At 38.6% G+C, this 23,646-nt stretch overlaps 1 protein-coding gene across 3 annotated transcripts in view; it reads right to left on the bottom strand.

Moving 5' to 3' along the window:
• rtkna (rhotekin a) overlaps positions 1 to 23,646 on the bottom strand; it is a 108,071-nt gene that overhangs the window by 61,519 nt on the left and 22,906 nt on the right. Inside the window, exon 1 of one of the 3 annotated variants that reach the window (XM_022667591.2) lies at positions 12,133 to 12,836. The exons of the other annotated variants lie outside the window; for them this stretch is intronic. Within the exon in view, the coding sequence (XP_022523312.1) occupies positions 12,133 to 12,231 (99 nt within the window). The 5' untranslated portion in view covers positions 12,232 to 12,836. Of the gene's footprint in view, positions 1 to 12,132; positions 12,837 to 23,646 lie in introns of those variants that run through there. 3 annotated transcript variants of the gene reach the window in all.

Raw genomic sequence — 23,646 nt, 5'->3', positions numbered from 1 at the left:
CCACCTACTTAGTTACTCAGTGTTATTAATTTCTTAAATTTCTTGATTTTTATAAGCTTTTTATTTTCATTTGACACTGCAGACATGTCTTTCTTCCTGTTTAGAAATGACTTCAAACACTAAGCAGCACCCTATCAGTTAATTGGTCACTATCCCACCTATCAAAACACTCACTGCTGTAATCCATTCCCTTTTTTAACAAACACCAAGCTGTATAGTGCTAGAAACACAAATTAATTCAGTGCATCATAACTGGTAAGAAAAATCAAAACAAAAACAAACCTGTGAGTGGCTGAACTTCATTTATATCTTCACAAATCTATGAACAAAATTCTGAAGTAAAGTAAGTAAAAGCGTTGTTCACAGAATACTCTTTCACTGTTATGTTTCTTAGAAACATAAGATGCCCATTAAGACAGCTACAGATATTACATTACAGAAAGAATCCCAATTGTCCATTGAAAACCAAGCCTTTTGGAATGCGTTTAGGCTCACAGCAATACATTTTAAATGTGTAGAAAGCCTTTACTAGTTAGGCTACAGCACAAAAAAATAGCTAATCATTTTGAAAGAAAAAAAAAGTGTGGTTATATAAGAAAGCTTATGTTTTTAGCACCATTAGAAATGAGCTAGTGAGTCTGGGTGTAGCACCACAGCACAGAACAAACATAACCAATACCAAGGGCTGAAAATGCTGGTGTGCTTCAATCAATGTGTTGTGTAAAAGGCTTTAGGGAAAATTGATTTTTTCATTACAACAGCAAACAAACCAACACAACCCATGACGGGAATGATTGAAATCAATTAGTCATGAACGAGCGCAGACAATAACACTGGCGAGAGCAATAAACCAGCGTGAAACAAAACTCCAGCAATATTGAACCAATATTTCAAGACTAAGATTGATCCAGAACTTTTAATAAAAAGCTATTTTCAATGATTCTCAAAAACAGAATTACTGTCTAGTCCAAGACTAGACAGAACAACTAAACATAATGTGCAATTAATAAACAGCCACAGAATGTAGGTAATGGACATTATGCAAATGTAGGGCTGGACAATAATGCAAGATATATATGGTAATAAAATGCTTTAACAGCAATATGATTTTTAAACACATATCCAATATTTCAACATACATTATTTATATCCGTCACTGACTGACATTTATTGCATTACATGAATTGGCAAGTATTTTTTTCAGGAGACAATGGTCGGTAAAGATGTCAGTTGTGGCCACTCTGGCTATTTATAATTGTTCATATAGACAATATTGTAGTGATCAAAATTAAAAACATATTTTTGGCCATATTGGTATATACATGTTATTGTCCACTACACTACAATGTACTTCATTACAGAACTATAACAGGAAACTATATGAAAAAAAAAAAAAAAAAAAAAAAACTTGACAGTGTAGGCAACAGCAAATTGGCCAGTTATTGCTGGTCTATGAAGGAGGATATTCCCAGAAAGAGTTAAGCTATGAAGTCAATGACAGCTCAGCCTCCTGCTTATCCATGCAGAGCCAATGAGAGCTATGGTGTCTCTTTATCCAGCAGCACAGTAAGCTGGCTTAACCTACAGATTTCCCTGTGATGACAAGATTACGCACCCGTACCACTTGCTTGCAGAAATAGGAATGTTTTCTTTTTTTCTCTCTGGCTTGGAAGGTGAAGACCATCTTGCTCACTTTCTCTAAATGGTTCCTTTCCCCACACATCAGTGAACTTATGAAAAAATGTCAAGCTGAATAAAAAAACCTAGATGTATTACACCAACATTCCAAATGTCATGGGAGGTACTACTAATCTCTTTTTCCATTACTTTATCCATGATACAAGGAAGTTAAAAAACACTGCATTGAGCTGTGGGTTGTGTGTATGTTTGGCCTCCTGCACTGAATGTGGATATGATTTCTGCCAGGGTCACTCATCTCAGCAAGGACAATTTTAGCCAGATGCTGCCTGTCATGATCACTACCACTCACTCCACTGTGCACTGTGGGTGGTAATGCTTTATATGATATATTTTTGGTACATGTGACATTGTGGATTGAGGAATATTAAATGCCCGTGCAACTTCACAGATTGACCCTCCCATTATCCACCTGGTACTAACTATCAGGCCTCAGTCAAACTCCTATAATTCATGTGGCCTTGCCATGAGCACACTGGCCCATATTCAGGATTAGGACACTTTTGTATCAAACCTACACGAACCCTGCACACATACATGGATCCAACGCTATAGCCTGCAGAGATAAATAAATTGACCTTTACTCAGAAGATGACACCTCACAAGTTATACAGGTGTGGCCATTCTTAAGCTGTCCTCTGGGGTAACGCTTGATTTACAAACTGATATCTCTCTGCTTTTGGTATGATTTAAGTTTAAGTGCCACCTGGCACAAATCTAAATTAGTGGATATGTATAAACACTAGTGCTATAATCTTTTAGAGACAAAAGTTCCCTCCTTTTTTTTCTTTCCTTTTAATAGCTCTCACATCTACGAAGTTGGCTAGCTGTTCCACAGTGGGATGCTTCACCAGGTTGAAGTGCATGCCTAAACCTACTGTGTTACACAATGCAGGCAAACAAAGGAAATCAATAGGCTTCATGTGTACCAGTCACAAAGTGACCAACTTTAATTGGTACTTCCCTCTAAAACATCCTTCGACCCTTCCGATTAAAACAACCACAGAAAGGTGGTCTTACATCATCTCCTCTGAGGATTTGTTCCACTGACCTCACCAGACGGAAGTAGGAACACAAGAGGACCTCTCAGCACCTTCCAAACAAGCAAAAGTGCTTTCCAGAGACCCACATGCCCCAAGGGTCACAGCCACACTGGCAGCAGCAGGATCGATGAGGCTGGAGGCTGACACAGCTTAACCATGCACAGGGGAAATGCGTTTACACTAAGGGAAGCCATAAATCTTATAGAACCATTTAGTGATAATGCAAGACATGAAGCACTGAGCTGAGGCACATCCATCCCGCAGGTACTGACAGACATCTGAGTGCTGGAACACAATGAACTGCTGTTTCTCTGCAGGGAGGGGAAGACTTGGGCAATACCGGGGTTTCAGGTTTTGCAATGCACAATAAATAGTGTTTTAAAAGAGAAAACCAGACATAATCTAATCTTGTGATCTACACGGCTAAAATTATATTACATTACACAATTAGTTCTGCTTGGCACAGACAGACAACGATATCACTGGAGAACATTGAGTGCACAAGCCCAGCGCCAACATGCATTTCTCATTTTTAGGTACTTTTAGACAGATGACCTATTCACATTTTATTATACGGCTATCCTTACCTATTTTAATATTCCAGTCATATCAGTCAAATCTAAAATTATATTTTCAGGATGATTCACTACTTCATTTTAGACCCAATACAGCACTGGTCTTTTGGAAAAAACTGTCTAACAGATTAAAAGGGAATGTGCAACCCCAAATCAAAAACATAGATTTTAAAAATCAAAAACAAAGCTTTTGTTGATAACCTGCAGATCTTATGGTCATGTTTGCTCCTCAAACCACAAAGAAACACAGGAATGGATGTATAAGAACAAATTAAATGAGTTGACCAAACAAAACATGAAATATCTTGAGTTCATGATAGGGCTGCACTATATCAGCATCATCGATTTGGATATGTGCAATATTTTTGCTGTTTGGAGCAAAGGTAAAATTCAACTTGTTCTTATTTTCCATTATATATTTTCTAAAGACAGACTACATCGGTGTATAATCTGTCTTTGGTACATATATAATGGGAAATGTGAACAATGTGAATTTTACTTTTGTTCTAAAATGATTTACTTTACTTCAGTGCTATATGGAGTGCATTATTAGAATCATGCCATGTTGAATCATTTACTTTTGTTACAATCTGATTGAAAAAATGGCTTTTTTTGCCAATATTGTGCAGCCCTAGTTCATACAAAAAGTTAAAGTAAATAAAAAAAAAATGCTTTCCATAACGTCTCAATCGATTTAGGGATGTTCAGGACATGAAAGTTTAGACATTTCTTGCAAACATTTAACAACATTTAACTGATTGACATCGGTCTCTCTTTAACCTTATCTGAGAAGTAAAGGACTCTACACTTCAACTATTGTCTCCCTGAAGAACAGCCAGAAGGTTCTCGTCAGACAACGCTGAAGATGAACAAACACTGTAGAACACATTATCACTAAAGTGTAGCAAGAGTCTTCCAACACCTCTCCCCAACCCCCAGCACCAACACCCCTTCTCGTGCGAGTCTGAGGTGAAGAAATCACTCAGTTTGGTGCCAAAACGCCCCCCTGTTGTTTCATCCAGCCCTCGGTCCAACACTAGCACCACAAGGTGCGATTCAATTACACAGCTGAGCAGGCAAGCTGAGAGACCTGGGAGGGGTAGGTCAGCACATAAGCAGCCATGCCTGGGCTCAGCATGAAGTCACTGGGTCCAAATTTCCTTTCGAGTTCAACAGGAAAATGAGGAAGAAAGAGACTGTGGTTTGTTCTTATTATGTTTATCTTAAGCTTAAGACAGCTGACTAGGTTCTGACACTGCAGGTCCTGATAAATTAACTTTTAAAGTTGTCTTTTTCCCTCCTTGGCACACTCTTTCAGATATAACATTAAGCAAAGTCTGATACATAGCTTTTACATACATCTACAGTGAGCAGCAGCTGCTACAGCTGGTTACATGTATGAATAAACAACTGTACTAATACAGAACCTTTCCACGAAAGCAAACACAAAGAAAAAGTACTCTCTGAGGAACAATAAGACCAAGTCTACCACATTGCAGTGTTTTTACAAGTTGCAGTTTATGACATATCCTACAGGGCCCATATTTCAACATGCATAAGCCTTGTAGAGCAGTGAATATAATGAAGCATTCTGGAATACATTTATTTTGATGAAGGTGCTTCCACCTCCCACTCTACAGTAAACTACAGTTTTAAGCAGCTCTGAATATTTGCAGCTGTAGCTCACACTAAAAGGGTTCTTCTCCAGCCAAACAGAGGCATACTGGTTTGCAGAAGGAGCCCAAGGAAAGCTAAGGTAGGCTGACTTGTTTGTGCCAGGTTCGGTTAGGGGGCCCAGGGTTGGAGAAGCAGGACTGAGCCCGAACACTGCTGGGTTCTTTGCGGTCTCTTCCAACACCCTGGCTCCTGGGTTGCTGTTTTCCAAAGGAAGCTGGCTCAAGCCGAGGCATTTGGCTGGTTCCTCTGCACAGACTGTCCTTTCAGCCCCAGTCCGACCACGCCAGAGCCCAGGCCAGGGGCACAGGGGGCTGGGAAGGGGCGTGGGTGACCGAACACAATGCTTTCTTTCTCCAGCAGCCCTTGCCTCCCAAACATCCCACCTCACAAGCAGGGAGCAAGAAGTGCCAGAAGCTTGAAGCAAGTGCATTCGGTCACAAAAGATTAGTCACATTCACATCGCAACCCGGTAAACAAGAAGTCAAACAGGAAGAATTAAAGTCAAAACAAACAAGAAGTTAATTGACAGACTATTTGTGTGGGTGCTGAAGCAAAGCAAAGACTTAATGCCAAATGCCTTTTAAAGTATGGGATGCAAAGCAACCACACATTTCTGTTTGCAAGGCATGACCAGTGTGGAGCCATGATAAAGCCATTTAAACACACTTGCAGCTGAACCAACAATGAAGGTAAAAAATGCTGACATTAAGGGACTCAATGGTGGCAGCTTGCTGCACGTAAGTATCTAAGTTAAGAACTTATTGCTTTTTGCATATCCCAGCAGAAAAAAACTGAAGTCACAATGCAGGGTACAACCATTCTACAGCATTCCCAAATCACAGATTGTTGAGGGCCTTGTCCAAGGCCTGGGTATCAAATGGACAAGAGATCTAACCATTTAGATACCACTACCTTATGGGTATGTGGCCTCAACTATTGTTGGTTTATTTCTATTGAATACTATTGCTATGCTAGGAAACAATGCACATGAAGGTAACAGTCCAATGTGCATTAAAGATCTGCGCTTCTAATGGACAAATCGACTCAAAATCTCTTAGGTAAAAGGCAATCTACAGAAGGCAATGATGATGCAGAATTTTGAGCAATTGTTGTATTAACTAGGGTCAAATTTTTCAAATTCTGGTCTCTCAAGTTAGAAAATTTCTTTTCATCACCCTACAAGAGATAAGTTGATAATCCATCCAATCTTACACCCTCTCAAAGCTCTAAGCTCCTCAAATAGCTTATCGACCAAAATAAGCACTTAGTCCATTTTCCCACAATTTTCCATTCCTAGTCCTCACCTATAGTCATTAACTACAATCCCCAAGGATTCAGACAGATTGTAATCTCCTCAACCCACACTGTGAACGCTAGAGCTTTGCTCCATCTAATCCTTCATCAGTACATCTGACCAGCAACAACGACGGAGGCAGGACCAACACAGGCAGTGCTCCAGGAGACCGCAGGGCTGCAGAGCAGGACACACACAGATCAGACTCTCGTCCAACTACATAAGGAATACTTGGAAATGCCTTTCCATGAAGGCACAGAGGGGCTACTGTATCCATACTGTAGCTTTTGGTCCATGTAAACAAGCCAAATGCGTAGAACAAGAAACCTGATATATTATGAATTTGTGTAAATAGTTAACTTGAGACTGAAAAAAGTAACAGATAACCTACAGAATTGGCCATACAATATTCAAAACTGAATTAAAAAATGTGAGCTGAAAAACTATATCCTTATTAAGGTCATAGGTCTATGAGAGCCCATTATTAGACATATTTAATAAAAAAACACTAAATCAAATCTAGATGCATCAAAACAAAAATTACCAAATTACAAACAAACCGTGCCAACATAAGAAGAATAAACATTTCAAACTATAAGCTAAAATAAGCCCAAATGTGTTTTTCATTTTTGCTAATCTGAAAAATATGGAAAAGTTGATTACAAAAAAACTTTTCGTATATATTATATTGCATTTACTTACATTACATTAACACAACATTTGTATCTATTTTTTTATTTTTTTATATTAACAGAAAAGTAATTAAAACAGCATTTTCTTTTACTAGGGACTCATCTTTAACTGTTACTCAGCAAATTTACAAATTTAACCTAATGCTAAATTTAAAGTTGACAGTTACATACATTATTTTATGCATAAACAAGCAATTCAAATCCTAATAATATCAAAATAGACATTTATTGCCGACCTAATTCAAAACAATCGTTTGAGCATCTCATTGGATATCTACAGTTTAACACAAAAATATACTACAAGTTAAATCTTATAAAAAACATCCTAGCAATGTAAAATGTACCATTTATCGTCACACCTCCAAAAACAACAAGACATAAGCTTATGAACTGCATCCATATTTAAAACTTTAAGACCTATTTGTGTGAAGGAGGGTCTAGCTGTGCTACCTTAGAAGTGTGAAAATAAACATTTAGGCATGAGATAATGGAGTAAGAGTTGCCAAACTGAAAGGTGACAGGATGGGGACACAGCTGGTGGGTTTCCTGCTGAGGGTATCTACTGAAGAATAAACGCACACATCCTGGGTTTGGACTCTTAACTCTAGACACCAAACACTCAACATGAACAAAAACAAGACGTCTAACACTACCTCCACTGATACAATATCAATGAAAGTTCAATTTACAAGCCAGACAAAGGGACTATCACAATCTAATTGGTCCACCATTCTTCAGGCATGAATGGGGTTCCAAATATTATCTCTTAAAGAATTCAATTCATAATTGCGGCATGACAATGAGACTTAGGGAGCTTCCACAATGGAGGAAAAGCAGTGTGTTAGGATGGGAACTTAGGCATGATGACGACATCATTTCAGTCAAGAGCTTGGAGTCACACTCACTCTTCTTAACCACTTCCTGTTCCCATCACCCCTCTCAGCCTGCTGGGAATTGTGGCATTCCAACAACAAAAGGCTGCTCACAGAATGTGTTCCATGAAGGAGGCTGTAGTATGGTAAAGTAGCTGCCTCTGTTATGAGAGGGAGCTGTAATGTAAAATCTTCCTACTTCATTCAAAATACTGCAGGTTCTCAACTCTGCAGCACAGTACACTAAATTACCCTGTTGCAGAGATTGCGGCTATGCGGTTTCATCTTTCTTTGTGCTTTGTCAGCAAAGATGAACACACACTCTTTACAAAAGACAGTGCCCAAAACTGACTCCAAGTAACCAAAAACATTTAAGGTTTAAGCTAATTTATGGATTCCATCTACTAGGAAAAAAAAACTTGGGCTCCTGTTTACACCTTGTCTTTTGTACCAGGATTATGTTTAGATTAGGTCAAGCAACAAAAAAGCAGCTGGTGGGGGGAGAACAAAAGAAAATCTACAAACACTTCATGAAGTGGTCTGAGATGCATCTGAGCCACTTGTTATAGCACTGTAAATGCATCTAAAAATAAAAAATAAACATCCATTAATTCACACACACATTAACCCAAAAGTTTTCTTAAAACAACATTACACAGAGGAACTATTTTGGGACAATATATTGATATTTTGCAATATATTGTAACATAGATACTCTAACCTGCATAAGACTTGCCCCAATTGGATATACCAAAGTTAATGCTTTCTTACTCCATGTGGTGGCGCTAATAAAATAAATAGGGAAAACCTGTGGTGAAGAATATTGGTTGACACATTCTGTAGAACTGACACCAACAAATACAACTACATAAGCAAATTCCAGGAATTATATACTTAATCTTTTTTAGTAGCAAAGATGCTGTGAAGTGTCGTAGAGAATTGTCTGCGATACACTGAATAGCCAAGATGGTCAAAGTATTGTGATAATATAGTATTGTGAGATGATTCCCCAGTGATTCCCACCAAATCGTCCATATCAGTTGTACTGGAAATTACTTGGACTTTATCCTGACAGCCCCCAGTAAACAAAAGTCTGATTTAATGCCTGAGCAAGCCTGTGTATGAACAAAGCAAAGATAATTGTCGGGAGAATCAACAGTGGGTCGTGCCACACCTTCTGCAGGTGCAACACAGGCACCACCCCTTGCCTAATCCATGCAAAACATTTCCAGTAAAGAGAAACATTCTGACACTGTGGAAGGGCATAGTGGAAAAGATCACGTCTGAACCTGATTATTCTGGTATTTTCAGGAGTTCATATGTAGAAAATGACACAAGACTCAACTAAGATTGAACAATCAAAAATCTGTCTGATGCAGTATGTCAACGCTGAGTAATTCAGTCTAAACAGTCTTTTTCTATACAGTACAGACTGCTGAAACTTCAAAGTTTGAAGAAATGCACAACAGCCTGTAAAATGGCACATTTCAGACCAGTACCCATCTTTAGCACAGCACAGGAAGAGGCTAATCGGATAACAACTGGTTGTCGTTTAAAGAGTGGCAAGTTATTTGCATATTCCGTCCCAAACAGCAATCAGATTCAATTTGCATAGTCGTCCCACATAGGATGGGATCAAAATCTTACCAGGATTCAATCTAGATACTAGTCACATAAAGTGACTTGGTTTAAACAGGGTTTGGGAGTAAAATGTGCAATTATTTACACTGGGTTTTTCTGTCCATTTTCTATGCATTCGAAAGAAATCCAGCTGAAACAGGAGCTGAAAAACTGCATCATACACTAAGCCTGTGCAAAGAGACTCTTTTTGTTCGAGATGGTTTTAGTGTGGGGATGACTAGGATGATTTTATTAAGCCATGAAGTCTGTAAGCAAGTAGGCTGACTGTCAATCTGAAGAAAGCAACATTCATCAGGCAAGCTTGATATCATGCCAGAGCTTTCCTCCCTCTTTTTCTCAGGATTTAAAAGTGAACAAGTTGTTTTCTAATAAAAAAGTCAAACCGGATCAAAGCCAACTGACTTCTGGAGGCTATTCAGATACGACCCACAAGCTTCAGTATTACCTGACAATTACCAAAAAAAAGGATTAAAAGAAAACCAAGGGATGTTCTACAGAACCAACCAACCAACCAACCAACTAACCAATGTGGATCCAATTCCTCCAAGTCCTCACTTAGTCCTTTCAATGTCCGACAGATGCAGGGTCATGGAGTGGGTGTCTGCAGACAGTAAGATAGATGGCCAGACGGACCACCTGGCTGCTTGGTGTGGAGAACAGACTGAGGGCAACACCCGGGTGTAGTGAAGTGTGATCTCAGCATGGGCGGTTAAGGGGGGGCTAGAGGCCAATTGTACAAGTTGTATCCTTATCCAAAAAACCCACCAAGCAGAGCAGAAGGGTCTCAAAGCTGACCATCACAAAGTCTTTTAGAGAGACACTGAGTAATATTACTGCCAAATCACAACAGCTGCAAGATGGAGAGCCAGTTCAGTTTCATAACCAGATGATCTAATGTTGTGTAGATAAATCCATTACTAAGCAGACAAGAAGCATGTATTAGCTTGTATTGCTACTCCTGTATAGGCAGGAGTATGTGAGTTTTACTGGTGCTGATCTTGGCAAGTTGCAGTATTACATACACACCAGTGTATACTTGTTTTCAAGACTGCTGCAGATGATTCCGGGTTGAGGCCAATTCAATACCAAAATCATGACATATTGAATCAGAGTCAAGAACAAGACAAGGTAACATCAAGTCTGAGTCAGTACTAAGACTTTTGGTAGTCGAGTTCTAGTCAAGTCTGAAAGCAAGACAAGACCAAAAAAGACTAAATCTACTTGTCTATGGTCTTGAGACTGGTCTATGGTCTTGAGGCTTACAGTACTACAACACTACCATAGTGTGTTCACTATGTAAGCTCGCCAATTATCTCATTGTTGTTTTTGTGTGAATGCTTTATTCAAATAACCATCATCCACCAACCAAAATCCCTCAGGCTCATTAAAATGGAGATCCCTGCATTTTTAACGAAAATGTTAGCAATAAAAGCAGCATTTGAGCACGTACTCAGTCACACCACCTCCCAAGAGACCTTGCTTGGTTCCATATGTTCTAAGACTCCAGCTGCTGCTGCAGACCAGTAAGGAGGAACATGGGAAGTGCTGCTGTTTTTTTTTTTTGTTTAATTTTAAAACACTAGAGTTATTAAAAGTACTTAAGTTATACTAGATGAAACCTCAGGAGCTTATCAAAGACAGTTCAGCGCTAAATTCATTCACAAGTTAATCTTGTTTTCCCACAAAGGAGTTAAAGTCACCAAGCTCAGCACCACATCAGACAGCTGCCAAGGCACAGCCCACAATAAAGAGCTCTTACACCCAATGATTTCAGTCACCAGCACAAAAAAACAGAAAGAAAAAAAAAGGTCACTGTTGCTTGACTTTGCAGTGACAAGTTGAAAAAAAGACGTGACAGGACTTTCTTAAAGTGACAGAACTTAGACAGAATTTGATTCACGAAACACATAATGTGAATACACAGAAAATAGTCTGCACCCTATACAGCTCTTTAAAAAAATAAAAGACCACTTCAGTTTCTGAATCAGTTTCTCTGATTTTGCTATTTATAGGTAAATGTTTGAGTAAAATGAACATTGTTGTTTTATCCTTTAAACTAAGGACAACACTTCATGCATCACTGATTTTGGATAACTTTATGCCACTCCTGGTGCAAAAATTTAGCTTGGTTTGATGGCTATGATCATCCATCTTCCTCTTGATTATATTCCAGAGGTTTTTAATTTGGTAAAATCAAAGAAACTCATAATTTTTAAGTAGTGTCTTATTTTATTTACAGAGCTGTATATCTATATAAAATATAGCTGTATATCTAGTAAAGTGGAAAAAAGTGATTTCTTGTGCTAAATGTAAGGGCAAATAAGCAAAAGTCTGAGTATTGGAGAGAAAAAAATAGGCAAAGTTTGATTACTTAAACAAACTGAAGAAAAAACATCAGAATAGACTAGAATCTGAATAATGAAAGGAATACCAGATAATGTATGAAATAGGCTAGAATCTGATTACTGAGGGGAATAAAACAGTAAATAAAGAGATTTCACACCCAGTAATTTCAGTCACAACTTGAAAAAAAGAGAAAAATATCTCTGTTTGGTTTACATGACAGAACTTGACCAGAATTTGATTCACAAAGCTCACAAGCTGAAGTACTACAGAAAAGAGTAGACTGAATGTCTTTACCTGTAAACTCAGGGCAATCTGACGGATGTACATCATGTTTAGGTCTTCTAAAATCCGTAGTTTCTCCTCCATGTCTACGAGTCTGTCTATCGGCATCATTCGGGACAGAAAAGAGTGAAGAGTGAACTTTTCAGATCCTCTCTGGCTCTGTTTTTCTCCTGCTCTTCTTCCTCAGACAGTCATTCAGCTATCAGTCAGTCTCAGAGGGGCGTTCTGATAGTGAACTAAGACTGAGAGCCATAACTGGGATCCACAGAGGTTACTCACTTACTGAATCACCTGATAAAGTCTGAGGAAAAGCCCAGAAGAACCAAACGTATCCAGTGGACGGAGTTACTCCTCAAAATCCGCTGTAAAAGTTCCAGTTTGGGTCAACAGTGCTGTTAAAGCTCGTTTTCTCAGGTTTTCTGCGCACAAACCGAAAGAAAAGCAACTCAAACCCTGAAAACAGCTCCGTTTCCCGCCCCGGAGCTATGCTCGGTGTTGTACAGTAAGTAAAGAGAGGCGCTGGGAGGAGAAGAAGTGCGCTGGGTGGAGGGGTGCGCGGGGTCGCGTGCTCTGCAGTGCGGAGAGTAACAGCGCCTCTGTTTAACTCGCTTTCCCCTTCTCTCTCTCCTACTGTCCTGTCCTTCAGCCGGAGGGCATTGTGTGTGTATATGTGTGTGTGTGTGTGTGTGTGTGTGTGTGTGTGTGTGTGTGTGTGTGTGTGTGTGTGTGTTTGCTGTGAATGGAAGTCACACAAAAAAAAAGCACTGACTCGCCTCCGCGTGCACGAGCGCAGGTTTAGCAGCGCACGCGTCTACCGCTCGAGAACAACGACAAACAAAAGAGCTCAATAGATAGAGAAACACAGAGAAATTCGAAAAACTAAGAGAAAATAAAAACTAGCTGAAAGAAACCCTGAAAGAAAACTGAGAAATGTAAAAAAAAAACGGTGAGAAAACCAAAACATGCAGAGAAAACCTGAAAGAAACTGAGAAATAAAAAAACAGAGAGAAAACAAAAACTGTCTGAGAGAAACCCTGAAGGAAAACTCAGAAATTAAAAAACAAAAAAACTAGCTGAAAAAAAAAACTGAGAAATCAACAACAAATCAAACAACTCAGAGAAAACAAAAATTAGCTATAAGAGAAACCCTTAAAGAAAACAGATATTTGAAAAACTGAATGTAAACTAGCTGAGAGAAACCAAGAAATTTGAAAAACTGAGAGAAAACCTGAGAGAAAACTGAGAAATTTGAAAACTGAGAGAAAATAAAAACAAGCAGAAAGAATACCCAAGAGGAAATAGCAGGATTTATACTCCTCTGCAGGAAATGTGAAAAAGCCAAAGTCTAGAAGAGAAAACTGAAAATGAACTCCAGAGATTTGACTACTGGAGAGAAATGGATCAAGGGAAAAACCAAGAAGCTGCACTGTCTGAGAACAAAACCAAACTAAAGCCAGAAGCGTGACTACCGAAGAAAGGAGGATTACATTTTGACTACTGAGGAGAAAAACTGGGGAAACAAAACAAAGATGGGAAAAGATAAGCCAAAATCTGATTACTGAGGAGAAAGTATAAAAAATAAGCCAAAGTTAATTAACTGAAGAGAAAGAGAAAGTGTGAGAATAATAGTCCAAAAGTATATTTACTGAGCATAAATTGTGAAAAAATACTCCAGATTCAGATTTACTGAGCAAAACTCTGATTACAGAGGAGAAAACTCTGGACAAAGCTACAGTATGTGAAAAAAATAATGCAAAGACATATAACTTTGCAGTAAATGAGAAAAAAAAAGCCTTATGCCCCTAAAATAATTATCTGTAATGTTCCATATTTCAGGAACACCCCTGACAAACACAAAGTTCTCCATCTTAAATATCTTATCTGAACTTCTTTCTATATTTTTGTACTGTTATACCAAAATTCTCCTAAATCAAGTTAACACACTCAAGTTCTCTTTAAATAAAATACAGGGAAGCAACCCCACTGCATTTGGTCACTCCCAGGGAGCAGCTACAGTCATGAACATAGACTGGAGAAAACAAAGAAGCCATCTGTCACCCTCAGATTGAACTGCACTGGCCAGTCTGTTCACTAATGATCAACTCACTCAGCAACTAAAGTATCAGATACATCATCCTCAATGCTCAACATGCAAGCAGTTAAACGAGAGAAAAAAAGTATCTATTTCAAAAGATTGGGGAGGATTCTGAAATGTGATGCAGTTTTCATTTTTCACGAGGTCAGGCAGTAGTACTTCAATCTATTTTTGATGGAATGGGCAACACGTGCCAGTGGCTGGTATCAATCTTTTATTCCCATTAAATTATTAAAATGGAGCATAATTCTGACATGCTGTACAGAGGCAGTTTGACTGCTGGGGGGTGGAAGGCTGCAAGTTAATGGGACAATTCTTTCTCTGCAGTAGACAATTGAACACAGGGTTGAAGAGCAGTCTCACAAATGTCTCAGTAGACCATTTACAGCCTAGCTTCATCTATGATTGAGTGTGCAAGTGTGCCCATTCTCTGTCAGAGACTCTATTTAGCCTGATTTACACATCACTTCTCTATTATATCTAAAAAGAAGAGATCTGAAGAAAATCTAAAAACACAACAGATCCATCCAAACACCCAAACACCTCACTAGTCAACACAGTCACCAGGTTTCTGTCAAACAGAGGCTGACAATTTAAGAGTGTGAGAGTCCATAGGAAACTACAGGATCGCTAGGGAAAACATCGTCAAAACATGAGTTGGCTCCCTCTTCAGATACCTCATGTCGTCTGCACAAACAACCACAAATCACATGCTCTTCAGGATTCCTGACAATCTGCATCACGGTCTCAAAGATAACACTTTGGGCCAATTCTCCCATGTTCAGTGTAGCGTAGGAGTTAAGAGACAACATCTAATGCATTCATACTTTGGAAGCAAACACAATGCCTATGTATCAGATCTGCCCCCATCCTTCATACTTTATACAGCCAAACACAATCTGAGGACAACAAGCTGAGAAAGCGAAGAGGAGATTTATTGTTCTCCAGGACGCTTTGGGAGATGGAAAGAAAAATAACCCAAGGAGGACCCAGGGAGAGTGGTATTCACTATTTGTGTAAACATGGTACACACAGAGGGTCTAGACTCCAGGGTTCCTTACTGAAACCCAACCGACCATATGGGGTTGTAAAGAAGGATTAGCAGTTTTCTTCTAAATACAAATTTAATAAAGTTTTGTTGTTTCAGACCAGAATCTTCTGATCCGTATCCAAAATGATCCCATTCATGGCATAAGATAAAACTGGGCCAAGCTGTACTAAAGCATGATTCCCTCTACTCGGATGGATATAAATTTAGTGGTGTACGATGGGCTTCAAATGGTTTAGCACACCGTCACTATGATTCGAGGTACAAATCTAGGTAATTCTGCATGCCATCAGCAGCCAGAGTCTGAGCCAGCACAATTAGCCTTGCTCTCTCTGGGTGAGTAGATGGCGCTCTCTCCCCACATCACTCCCAGGGTGAGGTTTGTCAGTACATGCATCTGTTAGCTGCAATAATATATCTTAAATGCATTCAGTCCATCTCCTAAAGTGGTTTAAGTAATCAGATTTGTATCCATTTTAAATGTGTCTTAAATGTGTATCCACCAGGTGTAAACAGAGATCAAATATGGTCTGTTGATCTGAATTAAGACTTGGGTGCAGTTTAATTGCTGACTATTAGCAATCAGGGAAATTGTAAAAAAAAAAACCACAAGTACAAAGGTGTTTCGACATCTGCTCAGCCAATGTTATTAGAGAGTTTGTTTTTACTTAGCTATAGCAACAGTCTCTAGTCTTCTAAGACTGCTTTAAACTTGATGTTGGAACATTGTTGTAAGCATCGGACTGTATTCCACCACACAAGTATTATGGCACTTTTTTATTTTAGTTGAAAAGGGGCTAAAATGTGATGTGTTAAACTTTAAGGCACTGAGTGGCAAGAGAATATTCACTATATGCAAAGCAAAAAGCCACAAAACAAGAGTTTGGAAGAAGGTTCTGTTCTTCATTGCTAATGTGTTACTGCTTAGGTAACATGTAGTGGAAAAGTGTAATTAGTTACTGCTATAAGTATGATGAAGTCATACTTGTATAGCTCTTTTCTAGATACCCAAGGACACTTAATCACATTCTACACTAATCCACACACACAGTGTACTCTCAATCAGAGAGAAACTCAACTCAGATAGGGAATTGAACCAAAGCCCCCAGTGTTGGGACGCAAAAGGGCTAAGCCACCATGCTCCCAGGTCATGTTGGATTGATGTTGGATGCAGTTCTGGCATATCACTTCATCCCAAATGTACTAGATGGAGATATTTCACTCCAGAGAGCATCGTTCCACTGCTCCACAGCCCAGTGCTACGGCGTTTTATAATAATGTTTGGTTTAAGGCATGTTGACCTCGGCGTAATGAGCAGCTCTTTTGACTTCTGTCAGCAATGAGTGCACAATAATATTTTATAGGGCTTATGTTTTAAGACAGGAAAAGTTTTAAACTTGATGTACAATACCACTCGGAATTTTCCATACAATTTTGTTCCGATTCTTTTGAATAATTAATCATTAAATATTCATACAATATAAAAGCACAGTTGGTACTTTAAATAGGCCCAAAATAAACAAATACATATATAATAAAAGATAGATATGAGGTTGAAAAAACAATGAAAGTGACAGATGGCAATTAATGGACACCTCCCAGAAACATCTGCAGACCTTGTACTTCAAGGATGAGTTCACTAGGGATTATTTAGATATGTACAAACTGTGACAGGACATGACTGTCAGTGTGCACTATTATATCCACCCAAAATACTTAGATAAGTGATCACAAACAAAAAGACGTCAAAACCACACAGACTCGGAAATAACCCTTGAGAACGAACAACGGTGCAAAACAGCCATTATCCCAAATTGAAGGGTAGGCGAGAAGGCCGCCCCTTGCAGTTCACTGCTCTGTAACCCTGTATCTGCTCTCCTCTCTGACAGAACAAACGAGCCATTTAGAGACGTTGTGTCGCCTCGTCACTCTGCCAGAGGATGAGTCTTACCAGACTGCAAAATGAGAAGCCTGGAAGTTACCAATCATGACGTATATTTGAGGAATATGTTAGTGTGAATCAGAGGCTTTGTCTGGCTGTCATGTTCTCAGCTCATCTCATAATTTCCATTGTCCAGCTATAAGCTAAATCTCACACTTCCTGTCGCAGTAATCTTATGATCTAACACAGCCCAGACTGTTAAGATCAAATAGCTACATAGTGCTGTCAGAATATTATGACTACTTTTGTTGTTACTATGCTTACTGTTCATTCTATCATCTGGTTTAAATGGATCAGGCACAGCAGTGCTGCTGGAGTTTTTAACCCCTTAACATTTTTGTACATGGTAATATAATATTACATGGTTAAATCTTGAAGAATTCTATTCAAGCATTACATAAAAAGGTTTGTTTGATAAGAAACGTAAATGTGATAAAGTAGAATATTTAAAAATATTAATGAAATCTGGAACTGTCAAAATATGAAGAAGAAAAATCATAATATTGGCACTTTCCTGAACTTGTTACTGTTGTCCAAAACTGCATCTATTTTCAAGCATGCAGAATTTGGGTTAATTCCTTTTAATCTGAAATTATTCTGTAAATTAGTGAAATGGACAGGCAGCTTCTTCAAGTGTCCTCAAGGAGTACCCAAAATCATAAAGTTTTTAGAATGTAAACTTGTTTTAATTCAGAGAAAAGCGTCATCTGTTGCCACCTCAGTGTCACTGCTGGACTGAGAGTAGTCAACCAACCAGAAATATCCAGGCACCAGCATTCTTTCGGCAGCCTACCCTGTGGACAGTGTCCCATGACCATCAATGAACTAGAAGATAACCAGCATAACCTGTGAAGCAATAAATGAGCTTCTGTCTTTACATCTACAAGATAGACTAGCTTTGTAGTGGAATCAAATAGGACAGCAAAGCGGACAGCAAGTGGACACAGTGTTTAAAAACTCCAGCAGCACTGCTGTATCTGATCCACTTGTACCAGCACAACACACCAACACACCACCGCCATGTCAGTGTCACCGCAGAGCTGAGAATGATTCACACCCAAATAATACCTGCTCTGTGGTGGTCCTGTGGGCTCCTGACTATTGAAGAACATGGTAAAAGAAGAAACAAAGGAATACAGTCTGTAATTATGCAATAACAACATGCTCCTATATGCTCTATATATGTGTATAAGGGTGTCAGCCAGAGGACGTCCGAGAACACCATGCTTTAGACATCAGACTGCCAGGAGATCGTAGAAGAAACGTAATAGAACCTTATGTTCTACAGGTTAGCTTCATAACAACATTAAAAGAGCCATTAGATAAGGAGGAGTGGGGATCATTAACAATGCTTGGCAGGCCTTTGTTCCGGAACTGATATAGAGTGAGTGTATAGGGGGACATTTCCTTTTCGCAATCAGGAGGGAGGGAACATTGTGAGGTGGTTGTTTGGGAGGCCAGGCTGATAAAAGCTGGAGGTGTTTAGGAATTTTAGAGAGGGTGTGGTAAGGAAATGCCATGCTAGAGAAATACTGTGTGACCCTAACACTTGAGGCACAGCATGGAGTAGTTACCATGTACAGGAAGTGCAGTAACTGAGAAAACACTGTAATTTGCTTTGGCTGCTTAACCTTGAAGTTTTCTATACATTTAACTAGAATTGCAAATGGTACACTGCAGTAATGTGGGATTTGGGATCTCTTGTCATATTATTAATGGATTTTTTTGTCAAATAATGTATTTTTACTAAGATTAAACATAACCTAGTCCACAAGATAAGTACATTGACTCACATGACTTTTTCTTTGTCCCAGTGAAGCTAAAGAATGCTGTACATGTTTACACATTAATTTAATGTTACTCTCCCATTTACGAACATAGCAGAGGCACCAAAATGCATTCCATGCAGTTTTTACAAATCCTCCTGTCCGGAAGTACAGACCTTACCATGAACGGAGATTCTGGTCCAGGCCTGGACGAACAAGCACCTGGTGGGCCAATTTTGAAAATGAAGTAGTTGTTGCTGAGGAGTGACAAGAAAACTTCAAAATGTGTAGAGAATCCCATGTTCATTTCAGCATTTTTGAGTGGTATGACATTTGAAAAGAGGTGGTGGCATGTGCTAGTCTTCAGGGGCATTGCTAGTAATAGGGGTAGTGCAGCTAAGTGGGTGGAATAATCAGCATAGCTAAATTTGGGGGGAAAAAAGTGAGAAAAAAAAACTTTAAGCCTTCTGGGGGTGATCTGTCATAAGATTAAACAAATTAAACATGCTCAAAAATGGAGCCACCACAGCTTTAGAACCTCTGCTGGCTAACTGTAACTGCAGTATGATGCGTAGCTCCATCCATCTGCATGTTTCCTTATAAACTGCCCTTTTTTAAATCTCCTCCAAACTGACTATCCAGCTTCATTGTCTAATTCCAACAGTTACCAATAACAGTTTCCAACTATTTTCCAATACTTTGAAATGGTTATATTCAAAAATGAGATGAATGACACCCCTGGCTGGAGCAGACCATCTTCAGGACCTTTTTGTTAATTTTATGGAGTACCAACACTGTAGTTAACCTGTCAGACAACTAACAAGGTATCAATTCTACTATTATTTAACACATTTTTTACTGTGACACTACAGCACATGCAGCTAAAATAATATAGTTTTTATATTATAAAAAACAGAGTTACAAACGTTGAATAAAAGGTAATTTATTCACATTACGGTCAATAAATCTGACAATTAGCCATGTGAATGCCTTTTTTAGACAGGGTGTGAAACAGGAAAACTAATGAGTAGAGTGTTTACTGAAAGATAATGAACTAAATATACTGTGCCATTCCATTCAACTGACCATTTTCTCTAACCTAACATTAATCATTAGCTCAGGTCACAACTTTGCCTGGAACTGCCTGAGGGGAAAATCAATTGTACAGTTTCCCCTGCTTACAAAATGCAGTGCATGAGTCAAGAGTTGTTTGCTTTTTAAATGTTTGGTTTTAGAATGGAGCGACAATACTAGCAACATAAACTTACTTGGGATAATGAACTCCTTTGAGAATATATAAGGGTAATTACACAGTAATTTGTAGTAGATATTCAATAATAAATCGTAAGAATAATAGAATAATAGAATAATAGACCTTTAACCCAGAGGTAAAATGATTACCTATTTTGCTACTGTGACAGCAGTAATAGCATTTTTTACAATGATTTTGCACATGCAACTACAATATTTTTTTTATATTATAGAAAGCAGAGTTACAAACTTTAAAAAAAGGTTAATTCATTCACATTGTGGTCAATAAATCTTTGACAATTTGCCAAGTTAATGCCTTTTTCAGCCACAGTGTGTGGGTCTACTCCTCTGGGGAGATTTTCTCTGAGAAGAGCACATCTGTGGAGCAAACAGATGGGGCGAGGCAGGGCCCCTAACTAATACAAAGAGCATCCTCTGCTACTCAGCCCCATCTGTAATCTGAGTCCAGCCACAGGAGAGAAAAGGGAGCCACACACACACACACAGATACAACAAAACAAAACAAACACATATACACACATCAAAAGATTAGGTCTCTTTTCAGGATAGCAAAATACAGACTCTGTGTAATCAACATATAAAAAGAGAGAGAGAGAGAGAGAGAAAGGGAAAGAGAGAGATGGGTATCAGCTGAACAGCACAAACACCTGTTTCATTTCATGACGTCAGTGTTCACTTTGGGCAGGATCAAAGGATCAAAACAGTGTCGAAACTCGGCCGCTGATGACTCGAAATTCATGGGTGTTGAGAGATAGAAGGAGTGTAAAAAATGATACATGGTCAGCAGATGTCTGACTCCCCCCTCATACACTCGAAAACTCACACACACACTTTCACAAATGTGGTAAAACAGGAAAACTAATGAGTAAGACTTTGTACTGAAAGGTAATGTACTAAAAACATACTGTACCGTTCCATTCAACTCACCATTTCCTCCAACCTAACACTAATCATCATTAGCTCAGCTCAACCTTGCCATGAACAGTCGGGTGAAAAAAAAAAAAACGAACAAAAAACTATTTTACAGTTTCCACTTTTACAGTTTTCAACATGCATTAAATGAATCAAGACACGTTTAATGTCTAAAAGTAGCTTTAGTTTTTAGAACAGAGCTACTATGCTAACATAGCTAGCAAAGAAAGCTTACTTGAGATAATGAACTCCTTTAAGTGTTTTGAAGCACTGACAAACTGGTAGCTAGCTATTAAAGTGGTAAGCGTTAGCTAGTATGGCTAAAAACAGCTGAAGTGTTTTTCTGTACTCTAAACCAATTTTACACAAAACGATGATTTACCAATTTTATTTGGTCCACTCAGTTAGCAGTCAACATTATGTACAGTTTGTACAATGCTAATTGTTGTGATAAATTGCTGTGTAACCTATAGGGCTAATCACAGTTAATTAGCATTGCCTGAAACATCAATCAACTTTGAGCTTTGAAGCTTGAAAAAAAAACCAAAACAAATTGGTTGTACCCTTTTCCTTGTTTCCAAAGGAAGGAAAACACACCTTTTCAGACACAATGGCTGTCTGAAATCAGCTTATTTAAGTTTAAGAACGGAGCTACAATGCTAATGTAGCTAGCAAAGTAAACTTACATAAGCTTATGAAAACCCAATTAGCACGCATTTTGTATTTAAAAGCAATTTGTCTCAATAACAAATTGACAACAGCTTCTTTACCTGAAAATTTGAAGCATTATGACAAACTGTTAGCTACCCATTAAAATTGATAAGCATTAGCTAGCTCATGCTAAAAACAGTAGCAGTGTTTTGTCTGTAGTCTGGACCAATTTTATACAAATGAGTGTCAGAAACAAGTCTGGTCTGGTCAAGATTTTTTAAACAATTTTATATAGTATACTATACTCAGTTAGCAGTAAACATTAATTACAGGTTGCACAATGCTAACTGTTGTGATATTAGCTTCCATAACATGCTAGGTATGTTAGCCACATATCTTAGGGTATCTTTATTACAGATATGTCCTTTTATAGGGATGTGAAAAATGTGTTTGTCAAAGTCTCTAAATCAATTTTACGCAAGGTTTTGCTTCTTCAGTCCATTTTTATCAGTTCATTTTTACAGCTTTAAATATGTGAACTTAGCAGATGATAAGTGGACATTATGGTTTCACGGATCGTTCTTTTTAATACTGAATATTGGAGCTGAATAACAGCCATGAATGATAAACTAAATTTGTCCTTTTGTCCTCCTGCTGTCATTGGTGCTGTGCTTGCATCGATATCTGCCTTATTGTCTAATTCCAGACAATAGTACCTCCTTACTGTCTGCTTCACATTGTGATGTAGGATAATAGTGTCCATTGTAACCACACAGTGCCAGTCAAAAGTTTGGACATACCTTCTTGTCCAATGTTTTTACACAGTAAATGAGTACTGGAGTCATTCAGACTATTAAGGAACACATAAGGAATCATGTAGTAACTTAAAAATGTTAAACAAATCAGAATACTCTTTGAAGCAGAGTTTCTGTTGCTTGTTGTTTCTGTTGCTTGATGTTCCTTTTCTGGGGCAGTCCTGATGAGTGCCAGTTTCATCATAATATTTTGATTGTCTTTGACACTGCACTTAATTATACTTTCACAGTTCCTTATTTAGTTGATTAGTTCTTGCCATAATATGTTTCAGAAAATTACTCAAATAGGGCTATTCACTGTATACTCTTCACAACACAGCTGTAACATATCACCAGGTTTCAGTCAAGACATAATTGGTCATTTTTAAGTGTTAAAAAAGATTTCCTAAACTTTCTGTAGCCTAGAATAATTCTAATATGATAATACACTTATATTTCTATTTTTTAGATTGTTAGTTTTTGTTAATCGACAATATTCTGTGTACGAAAACAGCAAACTACTTTAAAGCAGGGCAAAAAACAAACACTCTCACACATCATAAGATCCATTATTTGAGCTTGCGCTTTAAGGCCATCCAGGGTCTCCAGTTCTCTCCACACCTGGCCCACGCTCAGCACCACAGCTAACGTTCTCCACATGGAGCTGACGCAGTGCTTCCTGTGGGCTCCCCTCTCCCTCTCTCTCCCTCTGTCTCTCTCTCTCCTCTGGAGACCTTCCTGCTCTCAGTCAGCTGCAGCCCGTGTGATCTGGCTCTGCTCCCACGAGTCCTCAACTGCTACAAATCAGCTCTTGATGTGCTCAAACATTCCTGTCTTTCCCTCGCCCTCACATACACACCCAGACAGAAGCAGCTAGAACTTTGGATTTCAGCGCAAAACGCAAAGACATGGTTGTACCAGATACTGATTCCTTCACATGGTTTATACCATGTTAAAAGAAACTGTATGGCTGCATATACTGTACACGCACAACAAACATACTAAAAGGCCAAGCTCTGATGGCTCCAAAAAAAAAACAAAAAAAA

Source organism: Astyanax mexicanus, chromosome 22, assembly GCF_023375975.1.
Source record: "Astyanax mexicanus isolate ESR-SI-001 chromosome 22, AstMex3_surface, whole genome shotgun sequence".
NCBI lineage: Eukaryota > Metazoa > Chordata > Actinopteri > Characiformes > Acestrorhamphidae > Astyanax > Astyanax mexicanus.
This window is presented reverse-complemented; position numbering and strand designations above follow the sequence as displayed.